Below are 21,173 nucleotides of genomic sequence, written 5' to 3'. Positions count from 1 at the left end.
TGCCCAGAGAAGCTGTGGCTGCCTCATCCCTGGAAATGCCCAAGGCCAGGCTGGATGGGGCTTTGGGCATCCTGGTCTGGTGGGAGGTGTCCCTGCCCATGGCAGGGGGCTTGGAATGAGATGTTCTTTAAGGTCCCTTCCATCCCAAACCTTTCTGTGATTCTATCATAAAGCACAACGTATCCCACAATGGTTTATTCAATGTGCTTTACATAGGGAAGCAATTACAAAAGTGAGTGGAGCTATTGCTGGCATGAGGTGACCAGGCTCTGGCTTTATTGGTGTTGGACCTATAAAGCTTCTGCAATTAAAATTGTTTCTCTGATAACAATATAGGAATAAAAAAATAATAAAAGCACAAACTATTATATACTATTCCGTAAACTGCAATGAACCCAGTCTGTCAATGACAATAGAACATTCACACCAATTTCCAACATATGTTGGTACATAAAGTTGTTGCTGAGCATTTAATGGGGCTGTTATTCTTTATCTCAGTTCTCCATGAAGCAACATAAAAACTGATGTTTGACTGTGCAGAGGACACAAAAGATACCATCTTACGTTTTTCCAGCCTCCAAAACTCCCATTAAAGATCATGACAGCAATTGCTTGTCATATTTTTATTACAGCTGAAAGATAAAGGAAATAATTGCATTTTGACTGCACCCCACAAGATTATATTAGCAAAATGATTGCTCCTTTGCATGACTAATTTTGATTAAATCAGCTTCATTTAAATACCAAATTGTATTCTTCACCTTCCTTCATTAAGCTATGGTATTCCTGAATGTTTAGAGCTCCATTTTTATATGGTGAAATGTGCATTTCAATGTATTGTGCAGACTGCTATTGACTGAAAAAAACAGAAAGTGATAGATTATGGAAACAGATTAAAGTCACTTTTGGAAACCAACAGGATAAAATAATGTTAAAATATATATTTCTAACACCTATGCAACCTATAAAGAGAGCACGCTTGGTAACAGGAAAGCCTGTACTTGCCATAAAGGGCAATAAGTAAGTGGGCAGCATATACAGGAGCTGAAAATTAAATGAAAAAAAAAAAATAATAATTGATTAAGCTACTGAATCCTGAAATGACAAAGATTTTCAGTTTTTCTGTAACACCTTACAAAATATTTTACCTCCTTTTCTCAAATAGTGTATAGAAAATAATTTATTCTTTCATTGCAAATAGCATTATGTTGATTTATAGCTATTTAAAAATATTTTATACAATTCTGGCTGAAGTGACACATGAAACGTGTCATTTGCTCAGGCTGTAAATTATTCCCTCTGTATTTGCCTTTTGACAAATGAAGGTCTTTTTTATTCATCTGCTCAAATCTCCATATGTTTGTGCATCCCCAAATAAAGTCCATGGATTTTAACACGATTAGTAGCCAAACTGGCTGTATTTCTGTTCCTGCAGTGATCCATCTGGGGACCCAGCCAACAACAACAAAAAAGAGGCTTCCTATTTGATAAGGTTTTCTAATCTATTTTAAAGCATTCAGTAATACACGTGCTGTGCAAAGCTGAACTTCTCTGACCAATATTACCAACTGTATCAGACAAAAACAAGCACAAAGTCAGTGAATCTTCACCATGTTTCCTCTGTGCTGCAGGCACATCATGTGAAGGTTGTTAAAGGCTTTCATTTTGCTTCCAGCTTTGTAAAAAGGAAACTTGAAGCCGTACATAGTTACACTTTCATTTAGCCACTGCTCAGTGTAACACATTAATTTTGAAACTCCATGTTTATACTATCGTTTCTGAATTACTTTCTGCTTCAGGCTGGTATTACAACTCTTAGCGTTGTCATGCAGATGATTTTTTAAGTCAGAAGAACTCCACTGTTATAATGACAATTATCCAAACTTTTACAATAGCATCTGTATGAGGAACACACAGGAACACACCAGTTACTCTCTTCTGATATTTTTGCTCTATGGAGGTTAACACAGAGCACATAGAAAATTCAAATTCCCTTTTATAGTCTGTGTGGAAACCTATGATCTTGTCAAGCACTCCCTGAAGACGTCACCTTCTGTCAGCACGTCATTCAGGGCAAGCATGTGGGCTCCTTGCCACACAGGGTTCACCTCTGAGTCTCATTGCAAGATCAAGGTCAGAAAAGGTCTGGGTACAATCACTGAGATAACCTTGTTACCCGTTTCAAAACAGAGGTGAGGAGATACAAATACTCAGCTCCTTTCAGAGTGGAGCAGGCAGCAGCCCGGGGAGTGAATGGGTTGTAGCGGGGTGCTGTTTGTTTGGGTTGGAAGTGAAGGGTTGGTTATGCCTGTGCTGTGTTTTGCGTCCTGACTCTGGAAGGCGGATGAATTAATGCTCCCGCTGCGGGCAGCCTTGGCAGGGCCGTAGCTGGAGGACTGCGGTGTCCAGCTCAGAGCTGCGCCTTCCAAAACCCATGCGGCCCCTTTGGCAGGAGCCCAGGGGCAGGCTACGGGAATCACCAGGGGGCTGAGGAACACGACCAAAAGGCAGAGAGGCAGGGCTGCGGGGCCTGGAGATAGCAGGCGAGCAGGACAGCAAGAATCCAGCACCTTCAAATCAAAAGTAGCTGGAAGAAAAAAAAAAAAAAAAAAAAAAAAAAAAAGGAGGGGGGTTAAGAGAAGTAAGAGGCTAATCCTGCACAAGTAGACATCTCATCAGCCAGCATGAAAGCCCTTCCAGAGGAGAAGGCCACGGAGCCCTGGAGCAGCCCACCATCAGCAGGGCTGTTCGGGGACAGCCCGGGCAGGTCCCGGTAAGGACCAAGCTCGTCCTCGGCTCGGTGTGACGGGACGGGACGGGACGGGACGGGACGGGACGGGGATCCCGCAGCGCCCGGGGCTGAGGCTGAGGCTGAAGCTGAGGAGGCCGGGGCCGGGCCGAGCGGGGCGGGGAGGCCCCAGCGCCGGTTCCCTCTCCGTGTGATTGGCGGCGGCTGCGGAGCTGCCTCCCGCCGGCCATGGAGCCTCCCGCCCGGCCCCCGGCCCGCTCCGCTCCCCGCTGAGACCGAGGCACCTGCGCGGAGCCGGGCCGCGGCCCCGCCGCTGCGGTGAGTAGCTGCGGCCCGGGGGGCGCCGCCGGACCCTACCCCGGGCCGGCCCAAGCCCTGCCCTGCCCGGCCGAGCCTCGCAGGGCACCGGCGGGGGCTCGGTGCTCCGCGGCCCGGCCCTGCCCGACCCCTGGAGGTGGCAGCGCTGGGGTTTGGAGGCGTCCCCCCACCTCCCCCGGGCGCACGGCGGCGGCCGCCATCTCAGGGCGGGGGCCGCGCTCCGCACGGGGCCGGGGGGAAGGTTGGAGGCAGGGGGTGCTGCAAGGGCTGGAGCAGGCTGTGCCCGCCGGTCTTCGGATCCTCAGTCAGCTCTGCAGCTCCTCAGAAAATATCTGCATTGCCTCGTCTCGCAAGTTAGGGTCTCTCGTGCCCGCCTGGCTCGTGTAGACTATACAATCTGCCCTGACCCCCCAAAAAATGGCTGCAGGCGTTGCTTAGGGCGTTGTGGAGTTGGATTTCAGTGTAAAAAATATCGGTAAAGATCGGTATTTGGAAAGAGGAGCACAACTTAAAAGGATAGGCTGTATCCTAACAGTCACTGCAGGAGCCATAGCTGCGGTCTGTGTGTTTCCAGGCTCTGTGAAGTGCTGCTCTAAAGGTAGATCACCTGTCATGTACGCAGCCAGGACTCTGCCAAACGCCCTGTCCAAAATTTTGGGAACCAGCTGGAAGGTTTTGTTTGGTTTGGGGTATCTATCCCAAAGAGACACCTTTAGAAGAAACCAAAGTATGCAGAGGTTTGTGGTGAGGATAGGGGGGTCCTGAAAATATTCACAGTCCTGGTAATGTTGCAGTCTGCTCCGCTGTACAGCCTTCTGGCAGAGGTGTTGAGGTGTGTCTGCTGGTCAGGATACTTTCTGGTGAAGAACACGGCTATATTAGTGGTGAAGTTTACTTGCTAATGGGAACCTGCATTGTTTTAGTTCCCTTGAAAGTCAGTAGCTGCTAGCGGATTTGACAAAAGAACTAAGCAAAACAGTGTTCGTGGTTGTTTTCGTATTTAATGTATTAGTTTGTGTTGTCTGTGTAGTTTGGGACCACATCGTAATACATACATTAGGGAGATAAATTTTATTCTTATCTAGCAAATGCAAAGCAGTCTCCTACAGAACAATGCTGGCAAGCAGATGTAGTTTGTTACTTGGAAACCTTCGGGTCATGTCATTTATGCTTGATTTTTTCTGCATTTATCTCGAAAGCTAGCTTTATCTGAAAGAGTGAATGTAAATGGGTTATTATTATATTTGCATAACGTGTGCATGAGGTAATTCTTGCTCTGATAGTGCCTATTTTCTTGTAGCTTATATTGTCTGGGAAGGAGTTAATACTAAAATGAAAAGACTAATTTAAAATACGTTTTTCACATGGTGAATTAAACCAGAAGCAGAAACTAGTAAGAAAAAAAAATCATTATAATAACTAGTAAAGAATAAACAACTGGTAAAAATCGAACACAATCTATTGATTTTTTTACGCTTGTTTTGGCAGCAGAATGTATGAAGTAACCACGATAATACCACATTGTCTTTTTAAAGCACCTTTCAACCAGTGTTCTCAAATCACTTCACAAGTTTACTCATGAATTTATCTCCTAATCCCGCTGTGAATGTTTCAGTCCCAGTTACCCTGACCAGTGCTGGTTCCATTCCCCTCCCTTCTTTTCCCTTCCTTGCCCTGCCACTCCTGCAAGTGTTGAGTAAGATCAAGAAACCGATCCAGCTGAAAGTTAACCAATTTTTTCTGTTGCTGCTGTGATCAGTTTACTGAGCTGAGTGGTTAGATAGGACCATGATGGGAGATGAAGGTGAGCATGTTTGCTTTTCTTTGTTGCCTTTTACAGGCCCATCTCCTCCTGCTCCATTGCACCCCATCAGGATTCACAAGCCAGTGGTGGGACATTTCTCCTGATACAGGGAAATTCAAAATTGCTGAGGCTTGCAAGAATTAGAAAAACAAGAGTTGATTTTTTAAATTTTTTCGTGGTGGTGTTGCAATAGGCATACGCAAAAGTCAATACTGGAAGTAATGCTTTGGCACGACAAAGGTTTTAGGAAGTTATTTTAAAAGATTTTCAGTTATAAATGTTTTCTGATGTATATGAATGAGGAAATACATTTGGGCCTTGCCCACACATGGTTTAGCAAGAAATGGGTACAATTTTGGCATCACTGTAAGAATGGGGACACTTTTCTGTCTGTCATTGCAGAGATAATGGTTAGAGATGGTCACTGGTCTGACAGGGGCAGAGGTTAGAGATGGTCATTGGTCCAAAAACTGCTTCTGAAGCTCACGAAGAGGGCTCAGAGCTGGACTGGGGATGGAGTTGGAAGTCTAGATTGGACTAGACATGGTAAATGAACATGGGAGAAGAGCATCTTGTATGGGCAGTTGCACAAGCATCACGCATTTTGCATTGTAGCTGATGCAGTTTGCTGGGGAATATCTGATTCTCCCACAGTATTTTTCTACTGGACTTTTTAAGTGGATGAAAATGTCCAATAATTAGAGCAGTTGAGCAGCATACAGGGTAATTCTCTGCTGCCTGAGGCAGAGGTGCTTCATTTGAAAACATCTTGATAGTCATGATCAACGGAGAAGAGCTAGGGCAGCGTAGGAGGAGATGGAATATATCTGTATATGGCTTTGAAAAGTTTATCCTTATGTACATATCACGTGGTGGCAAAATTAGGACATTTTAAGCAGGCATGCTGTCCTAAGTCTGGCAAAAACCAATGAAACTGCAACGGGTCCAGGTTTACTTGAAAGGTCAGCACAGGGACTGCTGGAATGAGGGGTATTTGTGAGGAAACTACGTTGCCTGTCGGCATGAAAAGTCACACTGCTGATAGCTTATGCTTAAATGGAGAAACCTACATGAAATTCCTGACTATATTACGGGTTTTAGATATTGTACTTCAAAATACAGACTCTGCAAGGATGCTGCAAAGTCAGGGAATGTCAAAACATAGGTTTTGCCAACACATTTCCCCCTTCAACATTGCTCCATTTCTTTTCCTACACCTCCAGCTCCTTTTCCTTTGCATTTCATACTGGCTGCTCCTTCTCCTCCACCATCCTGGGCGCTGCTGTTGAGGTTGAAGGGTGAGTGCTCAAGTTTACCAGCACCATGCACGTTTTTTTCAGTGGGGAGGAAAGTCATGTGTAGTGCTGGAATCCTGCAGAGGCTGCAGCTGATGAGAGCTGATGGGCTGCACGTGCCCAAATGATGAGTTGTGGAGATGTTGTTGCCAGAACTGGTAGATCTCATGGCGGTGGCAAAATGTCCAGGGCACCTTCACAAATTCCTTGAGCAATTTCAAAGACTGACTCTAAAAGCTAAAGGGAGCAGGGACAGGGTGTGTTTTCCCCAAACTCGCTTCCAGCAATATTGTAGAAAAGAAAATGTAATCTGTAGAAAGAAATCAGTCTTAACTGCCAAGCAAAACAGTGCTAGGAGTAAAAAGAGTTACGTACTCTGGAGAGTATTTTCCTTTCTTAACCTTGGCAAAGTGGTAATTTCAGAGGTTGTGCATGGCACATTAGAGGCAGTAAGAGGCTATCAGATACTTTTTTTGCCAATACAGAGGGAGTTTTTTTTTTCTTTTTCTTTTTAGTAAGGGCGGTGTCTAATGAGATAAAAAGAAAGTGTATCTTAAAAAAAAAAAAAAAAAAAAAAGACACCATCACTTCACTGTTGCTAAAATACCTTTCTGTTGTCTTGTATTTTTTTCTTTTTCTTAAAGTCATCATTTCTGTAACATGCATTTACTTATTGCTCTTCAAAATTGTCAGTATTTCCCTGGAAAAATCATAGGGAAAAGGGTAAGATTAGAGTTTTTTCTGTCTTTCCTTTCTGATTTGTAAATGCTTTCCCAAATCCTTTCCTTTAGGGATTATTTTTGGCTAAGGAACAGCTCTTCAGATTGCAGTTCATCACAAGAATTAAGGCTGAAAGTCCATAATTTAAATTCTTTCCAAATCTTAAGTCATCATTTCCAATGGGTTTCACTGGGTGTTTGTAATCATAACCGGGTGAGTTAAAGCACGAGGAGGGAGATTGCCCAGTGGTTCTGTCAGTGAGGCTGCCATGCAAGGTCCTTGGAATATACCAAGTCCACGTGATGTTTGTACAAAGATTGGCTTAAAAAACTGTAAATAATTTTAAGTTGGGAGTCCTCAAAGGGCTACCACCATGCAAATAAAAATACGGAAACGTTGCAAATTGTTTTATTTTGCCTAGTATGATTTATTCAACTCTTGTAATGTAGTTAGGTTCCCTAAAATATATTTTATCTTCACAGTATTTTAAAGAAGTTTTATTTAGATTCATCAGTTTTACCACCCACATTATTTTTAGCAGTCTGTGCCCGTGCTAAAGACAAGCTGTAAGTGTGTCTTGTATGCATGTGTGTTAAAATTAAATTGCTGTACAGCAAATGTATTTTTACTGTTGTAACAGGAAAAGCATTCTGACTTTTTTAAAAAATGAGCAATCGTATGTATAATCAACTTGGTTAAAACTTCCTTCCTGGTAAGTGCAGCACTTCCTTTGCATCTGGATAGGAGGGCGAGCAAGAAAAGCAGAACAGCTTAAACAAAGAATTTGTTGTGTGAATGATCTTCCTTTAAAAAAAAAAAAAAAAAAGGAACTTCAGAAATTAAACAAATGAGTCGTCTTCAGCAATTCAGCCTTTCTTTGATAAGCAGGTAATATTTCCTTGTGTTTTGTTAGTGATAAAGGTGGTGTCCACAGTTGTTTGCTTTCCGGGACTTGAAAAAATAATTTTCATTAGCACGTTATATTGTTTCAATTTAAGATATTTTTATCTTGTTCTGTTATCTGCTAGGGCATCATTATGATGGCGTTTGAGTTTTTGCAGCAGTTAGAGGAAGGTTTTTTTGTAAAAAAACATCTGAAAAAGATGTTCATGTATCGCTGTAACTTTACTCAGCTCGTGCAAGTGCATCCGACCAACGCCGCCTTCCTCTCCCGAGCTCTTGGTGAATAACTTCCACTTTAATATTGATTAATGGAGATTAACGGCGAACATTTTTTATTTACTGAAAGCCAACACGGTAAACTACTGACATTCAAAATTGTTTTACAGCTGCTTTAGGTGTGATGGAATGTATAGGGTAATGAAATGTCATAGAACCATAGAATGGGGTGAGTTGGAAAGCACCTTAAAATCATCTAGTTCCAACCCCCAATTTAGGTGTTTTTTCTTCTGTAACGATGTAATAGCTTATACTGGAAGTCCTGGCTTTTAAAATGGTTGGGTGTTACCAGTCTGGTGAATTGATTTATTTTTAAAAAGCACATCGAAGGACACTAGGTGTAAATACAGATACATATTAAATAATTGTCTCAAGAACTAGACTTTTGAACCTTAAGGGATTTTTTGGGGTGTAAGTCCTTATTCCTCATCACTAAGAAGAGAGGCAGAGGAAAATGAGAGTAGGCTCACTTCTGTCCAGTCTGCAAATTAAGTGCTTGTTTTGTTCATTTCAGCCTTTCCTAGAGCTTGGTAGGACAGTGTTGTGCTCATAGTGTGTCTTTTGATTTCTATGAAAATCCACTTATGTTAATACCAACAACATCAAAACAGAAGAAGCAGCAGAAGAATCAATTTGATTAAAGAGAAGCAAAAGCAACTCAGTATGGCAGAAATATACAGTCAGACCACTTATTCTTAGTGAAATCTGAAAAGGCTGTTTAAAAACTCTTTTTTAATTACTTAATCATTGGGGGTTTTTGTTATATTTGGTTTTGGATTGAATACATTACATCTGGAGTGGTTTATATAAATCAAATTTTTATGGCCAGAAATTAAGGGGAAGAGGAAATCTAAAAAACACATAGCAGGGTTCGGACTGGCCCGTGATTTTAATTACGAAGAATTAAAAAAAAAAAAAAAAAAAAAAGTAAAGAAAAATCTAGATGAGAAAATAACCAAATATTTCTATGTTTTGCTAGATTTCTTCTGGCATGGAGCTGGGGGATTATGAACAGCCTGTTGTTATGAGAGAGGAAAACAAACGAAGGAGGAGAAGAATGAAACCTTACTGTACATCGAGTAATTTGTCCTCAATGGAACTGATAGCCATTGAGTTCATTTTACCTACAAGCAATAAACATACTAAAATACCGGAAATGATGTTACTCGAAATAGCTGGAAACTGTACAGTCGAGCAAATGAAAGCACAGATTTGGATGCGTGCAATAGAGATGAGCCAAACCACAGACTTCTACCAGGCATTCACCCCGGATCAGTTCATTCTCCAGTATCAGAAGAAGGGGCAGTGGTATGAAATTTATGATAAGCATCAAGTATTACAGACCTTAGACTGCATACTGTACTGGAAAGTGTTACAGAAGAAGGTAGGCAAGATATATGTTGTCCAGAAACAAAAACCATCAGAGGAAGTTCAGGAATTTCAGCGGCAGCTTAACAATTTAATTGGTTATGATGTTACCGATGTGAGCAACGTGCATGATGATGAGCTAGAATTTACCCGCCGCAGATTAGTCACTCCAAGAATGATAGAGGTAGCCTGTAGGGATCCTAAATTGTATGCGATGCACCCATGGACTACATCTAAGCCACTCCCAGAGTATTTGTTTAAGAAGATCACTAATAATAACATTTTCATAATCATACACAGAGGAACAACGAGCCAAAAAATTAAAGTGTCAATAGATGACACGCCAGAGATGATTCTCCATAGCTTTTTCACAAAAATGGCGAAGAAGAAATCTTTGATGGATATTCCTGAAGACCACAGCGAACTGGATTTCGTTCTCAGGATTTGTGGCAGAGATGAGTACATTACTGGAGAGACACCGATCAAAGATTTTCACTGGATAAGGCAATGCCTTAAGAATGGGGAGGAAATCCACCTGGTGTTAGACAACCCCCCCGACCCAAGCGAGGATGAGGTTCAGAAGGAGGAGTGGCCGTTGGTGGATGACTGTACAGGAGTTACAGGGTATCACGAACAATTGACAATAGACGGAAAAGATCACGAGAGGGTCTTCACTATTTCTTTGTGGGACTGTAACAGGAAATTTAGGGTGAAAATAATTGGCATTGACATCCCAGTTTTACCAAGAAATACTGATCTTACGGTGTTTGTTGAGGCTAACATTCAACACGGGCAACAGCTCCTTTCGCAGAGGAGGACATCCTCCAAGCCTTTTACCGAGGAGGTTCTGTGGAACATCTGGCTGGAGTTTGATATCAAGATCAAGGATCTGCCTAAGGGAGCACTCCTGAATCTTCAGATATACTGTGGTAAAGCGCAGGGACTGTCCACAAAGACAAACCTTCAGTCTCATGACTCCCCCAACTCCGATTCGAAGTGCAAAACCCAGCTTCTCTATTATGTAAACCTTCTGCTGATAGATCACCGCTTCCTGCTACGAAGTGGGGAGTATGTGCTCCACATGTGGAAAATCCCAGGCAAGGGGGAAGAACAAGGAAGTATCAATGCAGACAAACTCACATCGGCAACTAATCCCGACAAAGAAAACTCCATGGCTATCTCGATCGTGCTGGACAAGTACTGTCACCCAATTGCCTTGCCCAAGCACAGGATAACATCTGACTCCCAAGGGGACAGGACTCGAGCTGAAATGCCCAACCAGCTTCGCAAGCAACTTGAAGAGATCATCGCAACTGACCCACTTAACCCACTTTCTCCCGAGGACAAAGAACTGTTGTGGCACTTTAGATATGAAAGCATAAAGCACCCCAAGGCATATCCTAAGCTGCTTAGCTCTGTCAAATGGGGACAACAAGAAATAGTGGCCAAAACGTACCAGTTGCTAGCTAAAAAGGAGGCGTGGGATCAAAGCACTTTAGATGTTGGACTCACAATGCAACTTCTGGACTGCAACTTTTCCGATGAAAATGTACGAGCAATGGCAGTTCAAAAACTGGAAAGTTTAGAAGACGATGACGTTCTTCATTATCTTCTGCAGCTTGTGCAGGTAAGGGGTATTTGCATTCTTGGTCTCTGGCTTCTGAGAATATTTGCATTACCACATAACCATTCCCATGCCTGCAAGTAGCCCTGGTTTTGAAGTCTTTGGTCTTTAATCAAAGCAGTGATACTAACCAAATTAACCCAAAACATACCATCCACTTCCATCTTTTGTCTACGTTATTATTTTTGTAGCACTGTTGCCTCGTATCTAAACCAGTATATTTTTCTGAAAATTGTCAACATTAGCATATGTTGGGCGCAAATCCCAACTGTGCTGTCCCTAACCCTGGGCACGTCAGGTCTGAATCCCACAGCACTGACAAACTGTTGATCAGCTTTAACAATTTCTAGAGAGAAAGGAAGCAAAAGCAGATGTTAACACAGCGAAAGCACAAATAAAAAAACAGGTTGGATTTTAGGTCAAGAATGACAGCGTAGTTACGTAATGTGTGGCGATGGTCTTGGTCCGTTAAGGCAGCCAAATTTATTTAGAAGGTTCTAAACAATTTTTACAGTAAATAAAAGGATGTTTCGTCTCCATACATAAAATCAATTCATTCTGGGAAGTTGCGTGAAAAAAACTGTTTTTAATGGAAATGAATCACCACTGTATTTATTTGCAGTGCTTTGTGTGCGATCTGCTAGATGAAATGCCTGGAAAGTTTATGGCAGTTATCCAAGCAAACTGGTCAGTTTGTTTTCCGCAAAGTGGTGCTGGAGCTGGGCAGGCTGTCAGCGGCGAAGCCGAGTCTGATGGCTGATGAAAGGTGCAACCCCACAGCCCTTCGTGGTAAACGCGTCCCCTGGAGCACGGCGACTCCGCAGGCTTCCCCGAGCTGACAGGTCTCTGGTTCGCATGGAAGGGCTGTCAGCCTGCAGAGCAGGAAATCTTTTTTTTTTTTTTTCCTCAGAGAATCAGAGGACAGAATTGGCATTTAAAAAAAAAAAAAAAAAAAAAGGGAAATGCTGCAGCCTGGGAACCTGTGGGATGGGGCTTTTAATTTATGTGTGCTCCGAGAGAGCCCTGGTTACTGCAAAAATGCAGTTTGGTTTCCAGACTTTGCTGCACATCAGTAATGCTTTAAACAAGCCTTTTTAGCCTTGTCTTCGCTTGTCTGAAGATTAGGCTCCCCAGGCAGAATTTATGCACTTATGCATTAACCAAAGGAACCGCTGTGGTTACCTCATTGGACCTCCCACGGAGCTGCTGCTATAAATACGCTTGGCTGCAAGGTTTGCAGTCTACGTGTGGCTCAGCAATTTTATTCACTTTTGTAGCCAAATGAGGGGTTTGGGATGGTGGTTGGTTGATATCAACATGCCTAAGAGAAGGAGGGCGAAATAATCTTTTTTTAATGTGTTTTTTTAAATGATTTGCTTTCAGGAAATACAATTCTGGAGAGTTTTAAAGAGCATCTCTCTCTCTAACAGTAAATTAAATTAGTGTAGCATAAAGTCATAGTATTTTAACGTTACAGTGCCATTTTCAGTAAGAAACGTATCATGAAATTAAAATACTGTCATCCCCAAGAGGGAAAAAATTACTAGTTCCCAACTTTCATCTCTCAGCTGCTCTCTCGTCTTTTCTTCCATAGCTAATTACAGAGCACAGGCCTTCAGCACCCTGCAGCAGAGCATTGATACCACAGCGTGTTTGAAAATCCACGCTTTTCAGAGAATGAATGAATGTTAGGCATTCCTCTGCTCTGATAGACACATCCAAAATGTCTCTTCAGAGAACAGTCATCGCTTTCCACATGCGTGCCTTTGTGAAAGCTTTATGGCTTATGTCACTGAGCACAGGATATTCCCATCCTACCTCCCAGCGCAGCTAGGAATCGAACGTTTTATTTACCGACCAGCTTATCCCAGACAGAAGTAGCCATGCACTAAATAAATCCACTGAACTCCCTGTAAAGGTCTGTGGTTCTCTGTGCAGTTGATGAAACATGGTCAGGATAGTGAAAACACAGCAAAATCCATTGAAAAACAAACACCAACAAAAAAAGATTGAGCTGCTTGTGAGTAAAGTGGCAGTGAGTAAAGGTTTTCTGTTGGTGAACGAACAAGGCACTGACATGCAGGGACCTGGTGAAGTGCCAGCAGACTCTTTTTTAGTGGCTACCTTTTATTATTGGTATTCAAATGTTGATAATTGCCTCTGTGAAGAAAAAAGAAAAGCTAGACTGACAAAATAATTATTTCTAAAAAACAAGCATAATAAGGATACTCATAATACATATTTTTAGTATTCTTTTATGTTAAAATACGTTTGCAACTTGAGGAGGTCTTGTTTGGAAACAATGGCTGGTTGTTTGGCTGTGTTTCATTCTGAAGTTCTTTTTCAGGGATATGCAGTACAAACGTTCAGCAAAACATATACCACAACGAGGTTTGTGACAGCCTGTCTTTGACCTGCAAGCAAATCCATTTGAATTTATGCAATAACCATTGCTTTTTGGTGCCTTGTTGCAGTGAAAAGAGTTTTTTATATATAAAAAAAAAAAAAAAAAAAAAAAACAACTCATAGCCATAATCTCGCAGACAAAGTAAAAGGTTGTATTTATCTTATAATCAATGTATGCTTGTGAGCTCTCATTATCTTTCCTAAATAAGATGTTGTTGCTTGGGGAAATAAAACAGTATTGCAGAGATGGTCAAGACAGCTCTTGCAGAATTATGAGACTCTTGAAGGGCAAGTCTGGTGCTTGGCTTCCTTCAATGTCATTCAGCAGCTGGAAGGAACAAGTCTTCACAGCTTTTTATGGGTTGCTTCATACTAGAAGGCTGACTGAAAAAGCTTGATTTTTTTTTTTCTCTTGAATAAACCTGCAAAAATATTTACATTTCAGAAATGGTGTTGATGTTTTAATACTACTAATAAAAATACAGCTGCGTGCTGCGATACTTTTTAAGAGCTCATAGGACCCTGTGACTGGTTTGATGAATTTTGTAGGCCTCTCGTGGTGCCTTGGTTGCTCCTTTGCAAGCTGTAGGGCAGAGTGGTCTTGAAAGAGCCATTATATTGTGTTGAATAGCTATCGCTAGAGGTTGGCATACTTTGATGCTTCTGAAAGCTGAGCATAGTGCACACACCAGACTCTCTGCACATCCCTTTGTCCTTAATCTCCCTGCTTCCTGGCTCGCTGTTTCCAGAACCTGACACCAGTCTCCAGCCACCTCTGTCTACATGAGGGATTTTGTGACTGTTCAGAGATTGTTTGCTTCTTATTTCCCTTTTCATGTCACAGGATATACATGCCTACCTTTCTTCCCCGTTAGCCTCAATCTGATCCTCCTTGGATCTCAACTCCTTCAATCAACAGGAAAGAAGCTGCTGGAAAACCCACTTGAAGTGGACAAGTTCCCCACCACAGCCCAGTGCCTGAACATGTGACAGGCGTCTTTTCTTTTTTTGTAGACACTTGGTTGTTGTGGTGAGGGTGAGAATAACAGTTTAAAAAAATAATAATCCAGTCCTGGCTCTTCAAAAAAAGTTGTTGACTTCTTGTTTCCACCCTGTGTTGGCAGCAGCATTGAAATATCTGTGGGCTTAGGTGGAAGGGAGTGGCTGTAGGAAGAGAAAAAAGGTCTGTGCTCATGGAGTCATTAAAAAAAAAACAAACTGGTGAAGTCTTCCTCTTAGTTGTGCTCCATCAGAATAGGGCATGTATCAGAGCCTTCCTTCCGTTTGGGGTTCATTAGGGGCTGAAGGGAAGAGGGCCTGAGATGAGGTGCACTGAAAAGCTGCTCCTCCATCCTCTGCTGCTGCTGTTAGTGCTGGGGATCACAGCCACAAACCCTGGTGCATGAGTCCTGAGGTGGTGGATTTAGTCAAAAAATGGTGCTTCCAAATTGAAATTTAATTAAAAAATGATTACAAACACATAATTTCATTCGGCAATATTCTTTTCAAGCATTCCCTGTGTCAGGCAGACTGCAGACTGTTCTCATTTTATTGGTTTTTGCTGTGGCCTGAAAATGGTGTTGGGTTGTTTCACTGGCATTCGTGAGCTCAGATTGGTCTCACTGCTTAGCCAGCCCCTGCCTTGCTTTTATTTGTGCCATCAATAACAAATCTGAAAAGAACTTATTGCAGATAGAAGGAGCTTGCTGAATGAAACACGCACAAAAAGCATTTATTTGTTCTTCAACATTGTTTTCTCCAAAGGCCTGTTTTATTACAGTTTCTTCTCTTACATCAGTGTGTTCTGTATGTCATCTGTAAAGTATTAAATGCAACTATAAAATGTAAGTGCCTTAAATATGTTACTAACATGTCTTCTCTGTTTGTGTTACTCAGGCTGTGAAATTTGAGCCGTATCATGACAGTGCATTAGCTAGATTTCTGCTAAAACGGGGTTTGAGGGTAAGTACTTTAAAATACAGCCAACTCATGCTACGTTACTGGCAACATGTCAAGAAATTGTCACGTGTGCTAATTGTAATGTTTTACTTCACCTCTAGAACAAAAGAATCGGTCACTTCTTGTTTTGGTTTTTAAGAAGCGAGATTGCCCAGTCCATGCACTACCAACAGAGATTTGCTGTGATCCTGGAAGCCTATCTTAGGGGCTGTGGAAAAGCAATGCTGCACGATTTCATGAAACAGGTTCAAGTAATTGAATTGCTGCATAAAGTCACAATGGAGATAAAATCGGTTTCTGCAGAAAAATACGATGTCACTTCTCAAGGTATGCACTAACAGGCATTTCTACATTTGTAATAGTATTGTTTTTCCCTTTGAGTGTGAAAATATAGACATCAAATTGTTTATTAAAAAAAATCATGGATAGATGATGCTGTAGATATCTGTCTACACAGATAGTCAAAGGGTGCTGTTAGTACTTTTTATAAAATGCCAGTGTAAGTTGATAGTGATTGAACTGATAATACATTTGTTTGCTCTTTCCACCCCAAAAAGGAGGAATATTAATATTGTAGACCGTACATTTTCATGCTGCTTTAACTTATCTTCGTGAACCTCATGCCATGCAACTGGGAGGTTAAGATCTTGTACATATCCTTTAGTTCAATGCCAGCACTGAAAAAAGTACCAACCCGGGGCATGAACATTAACTGGAAATGAACACAAACAAGGACACTTGCCAAGAAACACAGCCTTATCCTAAGCAGTCACTCCAGCACCCTTGGCAAGACCATGGAGGAGTTGAGGACAGTCTCTGCTAGGTCACAAAGAAGCTGGTGGATCAGCCCTGAATCAGAGCACATCTTTGGTGCTTTGTGATGTGATGAATAGGAGTCCTGTGAGACACAAATGTGGTATTGTTGCTTTCAGTTCCTGTAAGCACTGCTTTGGAAACAGGGTTTTTTGTTTTGTTTTGTTTTACCGACTTCCTTAAAAGCTTTTTTGTCGTTATTCCTGTTAGTTGCTTGGAGCTGGGACTAAGTGCACGAGACATATGACAATATTCAAATCTTAAAAGCAGTAGAGAGAGACCAGCTCCTCCCGTGTGTTCAGCCTAGTGTGTTCTAGGCCACAAAGTCCTTGGTTCAGAAAGTCATTCCTGCTCTGGTTACATGGAGGTGGCTGGGGTGGTGGTCAGGATGCAGATGTTCTTGCAGACCTTGTCTGGAGAAGTGAGGAGGCCTCTGAGGAGCTGCCTGTTGTACTCACTGGCTGGTAGGAGAGATTGTTTGGGGTTGGAGATTCCTGTATCAAAACCATGGTAAAAACACAGAGCATTGGGTACTGCCTTTGTTACTAGAATTGTTTGTCACTTGAAAAAGTCACTTTCTGAAATCACGAAGAAATTTAAAGGGAAATATGCATTTATTCTTCAATATATGTGGTATCAGTTACATTGCCACATAATGTGAATCACAAGACTTACTAAATGCATATGAAATATTATTGGTAAACAGCATTTTAAATTTATCTAAAAGTGCTATATAATCTAAACACATTTGGTCAGATTCAAATGCTTCAGAAAGAAATTTACAGCCTTGCAGATGTACGTCTGTAGCAGCAGTGGTTTCCATAATGCATTATCTGTGAGGGGTATGTGGGAAAAGAAGAAAAGTTTCAGGGGAAAGCAATCACATTAACACCCACCAGATTTTGAAATTAAAGAATCTCTGTATTTAATCTACAGCAGAACAGTTAGAGAAGTCTTACATAATTGACATTTCCACTGAATAAGGCTTCCATTCAGACTGTCCTACTAATGACATATCTAGTTTAATTTATTCTCAGATTACTGAGGATATAATTTTTCCTATAGGCGTTCTATACTTCTTATTTTTTTTAAATGTATTTTCTAAGGTTTCTTGCTTAGCTTATTGCTTATTTGCCCTACCATTCCTAATACTCTTATTTATTTATATTTTAAGCCTGAATGCTTTAGACTGTTTCATTTCATTCTGTCATGCTGACTCCTCTAATTCTTGTATATGTTTTTCTTCCTCCCATGCTTGTGGATTTTTTATTTTTTTTAAATTGCTTTTAGGTCTGTGGTACTCCAGTAGCAATCATGCCATCAAACTTTCTTTCACTTTTCATGTAATCTCTTTGTTTATACTTAAACATAACAAGTAATAATAAATAAGTTCTTAAGATCATAGTATTACCAGCTTAGATAGGATTGTCTGCTTTCATCACCACTGTATTAGATGATTTGTCTTCCAAGTATGTGCCTTTGCAGCTGTTTCTTTTCTTAAAATGCATAGTACTTTGTTCTTAAGCTAGGTCAACTTGGAAATTGTTTTAGCAAGTGCTTTTGCTTGTGTTTTAAAATCAGCTAACACCTAATTTTTACTATCAGCTCCTGTATCTTTGCTGTCAGATTATTTTTATTTTTTTAACCACTCACATCAATCGCCTGGCATTTCTAGATACTTCTTTTAGAAGAGCATTTAGAATAGGTTTCCCATGTGTATTCTGTGAATTCTCTTGGCTTGACTTTCTTAATTTGATGGCAGCTTTTGAAATGTCATAATTTTGTATATATTAGATATCCAGGTCCATGGCAATCATTAAAATATTTCTTTGCTTTTTAATTTTTAGCACCAAAAGTTCTTGAACATGTGTATTTAGTCTCTGTTGTGTAGGTTCATTATTTTTTCTTTAGAGTAGCATTCAGGTATTTCTCCTAACAAAGGGTAATATCCAATGTCTTGCTTATATTGCTCAGGCCTGTTAGCTGAGATGAGCAGAGTGCATCACGTGTGGTATTATGCACACTGCTTCAAGCTAAAGACTCAAAAGCTTGAGGTTTTATGAATAAAGAGATCGAGTTTAAATGTAAACATAAAAAGTTTTGTATTTTTAAAGTAAGCTGCAAATTTTCTTCTTCCTGGAATATGAGGTTAACAAGGCTGCAACAGGAAACCTTGGATGGTAAATTCAGTATCTCTGTAGTTGAATGCCTTATGGTTATAGTACACAATGCTCCAAGAATTCAAAAGCCGTGAGTCTGGCTGTAAGTGCAATGAGATAGGTCAAAATAATGGAAAATGCTGGGTGCTTTTAGTTGCTTCTTCCTTCTGAGCCTTTGAAGTAGATGTATCGATTTTTCCTTGGCAGTTATAAGGTCAAAATATATTTTTTTGTGTTGTACTGTGTTGTTTTGCTCTTTTTAAATGAAGGGTGACATTTTAATGTAATCTCCTAAACCCTAGAGGTAGTCTTCAGAAGAACACCAAGCACTGTGTAGTACTTTCAACACCATGTAGAGGGCTCATGATTTGTGAGATGCTTGAAGACTAGCATTAAGTGTCTGAAACAGCCCCATTCATAAAGCAAGTTAAGGAGTTTCCTTCATTCCTCAAATCAGAACATCCTTGAGGAAAGCAATTTAAAACTAAATGGGGACTCTCTTAGCTAAATCGTGATGCTTAACAAGTTTGATTAGCTATAACTTTTTTCCTTCCAACTTCTGATTTCAATAACTTTTCTTACTTGCAATTGCAGTTATCGCACAGCTGAGACAAAAGCTTGAAAAACTACAGAGCAGCAAACTTCCAGAAAGTTTTAGAGTCCCATATGATCCTGGGCTAAGAGCAGGAGCCCTAGTGGTAAGTAGTACAAATCCTTTTTTTGAAAAAGAATCTCCTATTTGCAAGTATGTTTCATTTGGTAAATTTTTTTTTTTGCATGAAATATGATATTTCATGGCTTCAGAGAGATTTTATTCCCAAAGCTAATGGCATTTTTCTAAATGTAATTACATGCTACCATGCACTAAAACAAAAAACACCATAAAATCCTTATCATTAAATGTCAATTAAATTCAGGATTTAACCAGGTAGCTGACTTTTTTTACATTAAATACCTGCATAAAACTGTTTCAATTGACCTCAGGGGCTTTATGATATGCAGTTTGTTCCTACAGTTACTTTCTCTGTCTTACCTTAAAGATGTGTCTGACCTTCACATCATTGAGGTTTAGGTTCAGACCCTGGTTTTACTAGACAGAAATGTCTACCTTAGCTATTTCTGATTTTTTTTTTCAATATTTTTATGTTGATTGTGATGCTTTTATTAGAATACAAAATAGTGTTTTGTTAGAAACATGTTAAGAAACACTCTTTTTCTGTGTTGCTTCCTACAGTTTTGTGGTGAGATTGTGAAGGGTCATGCCTTTGCATGTTTTGCAAAGCTAAAAACGTGCTTAATAAAACAGCAGATGTGTTGTGAAAGTAGATTTGCTCTTGCACCTATTATGCAATGTGAGTTTTGGGTGAAGAAGCACAATGAAGATCTTTGGATTCACTTGATGTGCAGCGAGTGGGAGCCCACAACCCAGTCAGTAGGGTACTCATTTGGGTAAATTATACTATTTCTCCATATCTGTCCATGTTCATGTTAAATAAACACATGCCTTGGTGCACAGGCTACAGCCTAGTCTATCGTCAGACCGAAAGAGCTGACACCTCCCAGCTGGGCATGACAGAGGTACTGTGAGAACAGAAGTCAATGCAAACATTATTTACTCAAGAATATAAATTTTCGGACTTCTTCAAAATCTTAGTTTAAATATCATCAGTTTTTATACTTTTATACTTTTTTTTAACATTTAGACTTCATTGATTTAACATTTTAATAAAAAATAGACTTCAAAATAAAACATATTTCAGTGTTTTCTAGTTTTCCTTCACAACAGGAAGTGTGCAGCCCTACCAGGACCTTCCTAGATACAGGAAGCAATTAATTTACAAAGGAAAGTAGTTATGCCCAAAAATAGATGGGCTACAGCCTTTTATTTTTTTTTTTCTTCAAACTGTATGAACAGACACATTTGATACAATGAGCTACATTGGTAAGCTTTAATTTTGTCTTAATTCTAGCAAGTGTTACTTGTTCATAAGCTTAAAATCCTCTTAGCCTGAAATTTGAACATTCTAAACCAGATATTAGGAGCAAAATCAGTGTTTCTAGTACATTCGAAGATAAGCATTTTTTTTCTTTAAAAAAAAAATAAAATTGTAAAAACTGTTTTCTTTCAAACTGCAAGCTCAGAACCTCAATCTACAAAACACAAATATTCCAAAATACTCTTTTTCTGGCATTAATTTGGTCGGCTCTCAAATACTAGCGTGCAAATGTTTTCTTAGATGCCTAGATCTAGATTTAGATCCTACATTTTAGATGCCTTTACTGTACATGGTTGTGTTCCAACAAAGACCTAGGAATTCCAGAATGGAAAGCGTTAATACTACTTTCATGTTAGACATAATTAGTTGAGAAAACATTTGAAATTATGTAATTTCTGTAGTTTCATTGTTGAACTTCTCAAGATTAAAAATCTAGCAAAGCTAAATGAGTGTTTATTCTGTTATTTTATGAATTGTTATGTTAAATTACTTTCACAAGTGCCATTTTCCACATGAATTTGACTGAATGATTTGCTTAGGAAATTGAATTAAATCAAGCACTCTGGAATAACCGAGGTGACTAGAAGTCATGAGGGTAGATGATGTGGCAAATCGCATTGGACAACTATTATTTTCCTGGTTTGCAAAGCAGCTCTCAGAGTGCTGTTGGGAAGTTCAATATTTGCCAATTATGTCAGAAGCTTTTATTCCTGGTTCAAAAGTTCTTTCTGTCCGAAGCAGATTTACAAGTTAAATCCAGTTTCAGAGAGTCAGGGCATGCT

At 40.3% G+C, this 21,173-nt stretch overlaps 1 protein-coding gene across 4 annotated transcripts in view; it reads left to right on the top strand.

Annotated features, from left to right (window-relative positions):
• The first annotated feature begins 2,079 nt into the window (after positions 1-2,079).
• The window catches only part of PIK3CG (phosphatidylinositol-4,5-bisphosphate 3-kinase catalytic subunit gamma), a 36,530-nt gene continuing 17,436 nt past the window's right edge, over positions 2,080-21,173 (top strand). The window contains exons 1-5 of one of the 4 annotated variants that reach the window (XM_084535807.1): positions 2,080-2,192; positions 9,045-11,060; positions 15,360-15,425; positions 15,524-15,749; positions 18,989-19,092. In XM_084535807.1, the coding sequence (XP_084391933.1) occupies positions 9,057-11,060; positions 15,360-15,425; positions 15,524-15,749; positions 18,989-19,092 (2,400 nt within the window). In that variant the 5' untranslated portion in view covers positions 2,080-2,192; positions 9,045-9,056. Of the gene's footprint in view, positions 2,193-2,583; positions 2,774-2,931; positions 3,068-7,561; positions 7,775-9,044; positions 11,061-15,359; positions 15,426-15,523; positions 15,750-18,988; positions 19,093-21,173 lie in introns of those variants that run through there. The other 3 variants (XM_084535805.1, XM_084535804.1, XM_084535806.1) reach the window with 3 other exon arrangements.

This window comes from Aythya ferina, assembly GCF_964211825.1.
Source record: "Aythya ferina genome assembly, chromosome: 1".
NCBI lineage: Eukaryota > Metazoa > Chordata > Aves > Anseriformes > Anatidae > Aythya > Aythya ferina.
This window is presented reverse-complemented; position numbering and strand designations above follow the sequence as displayed.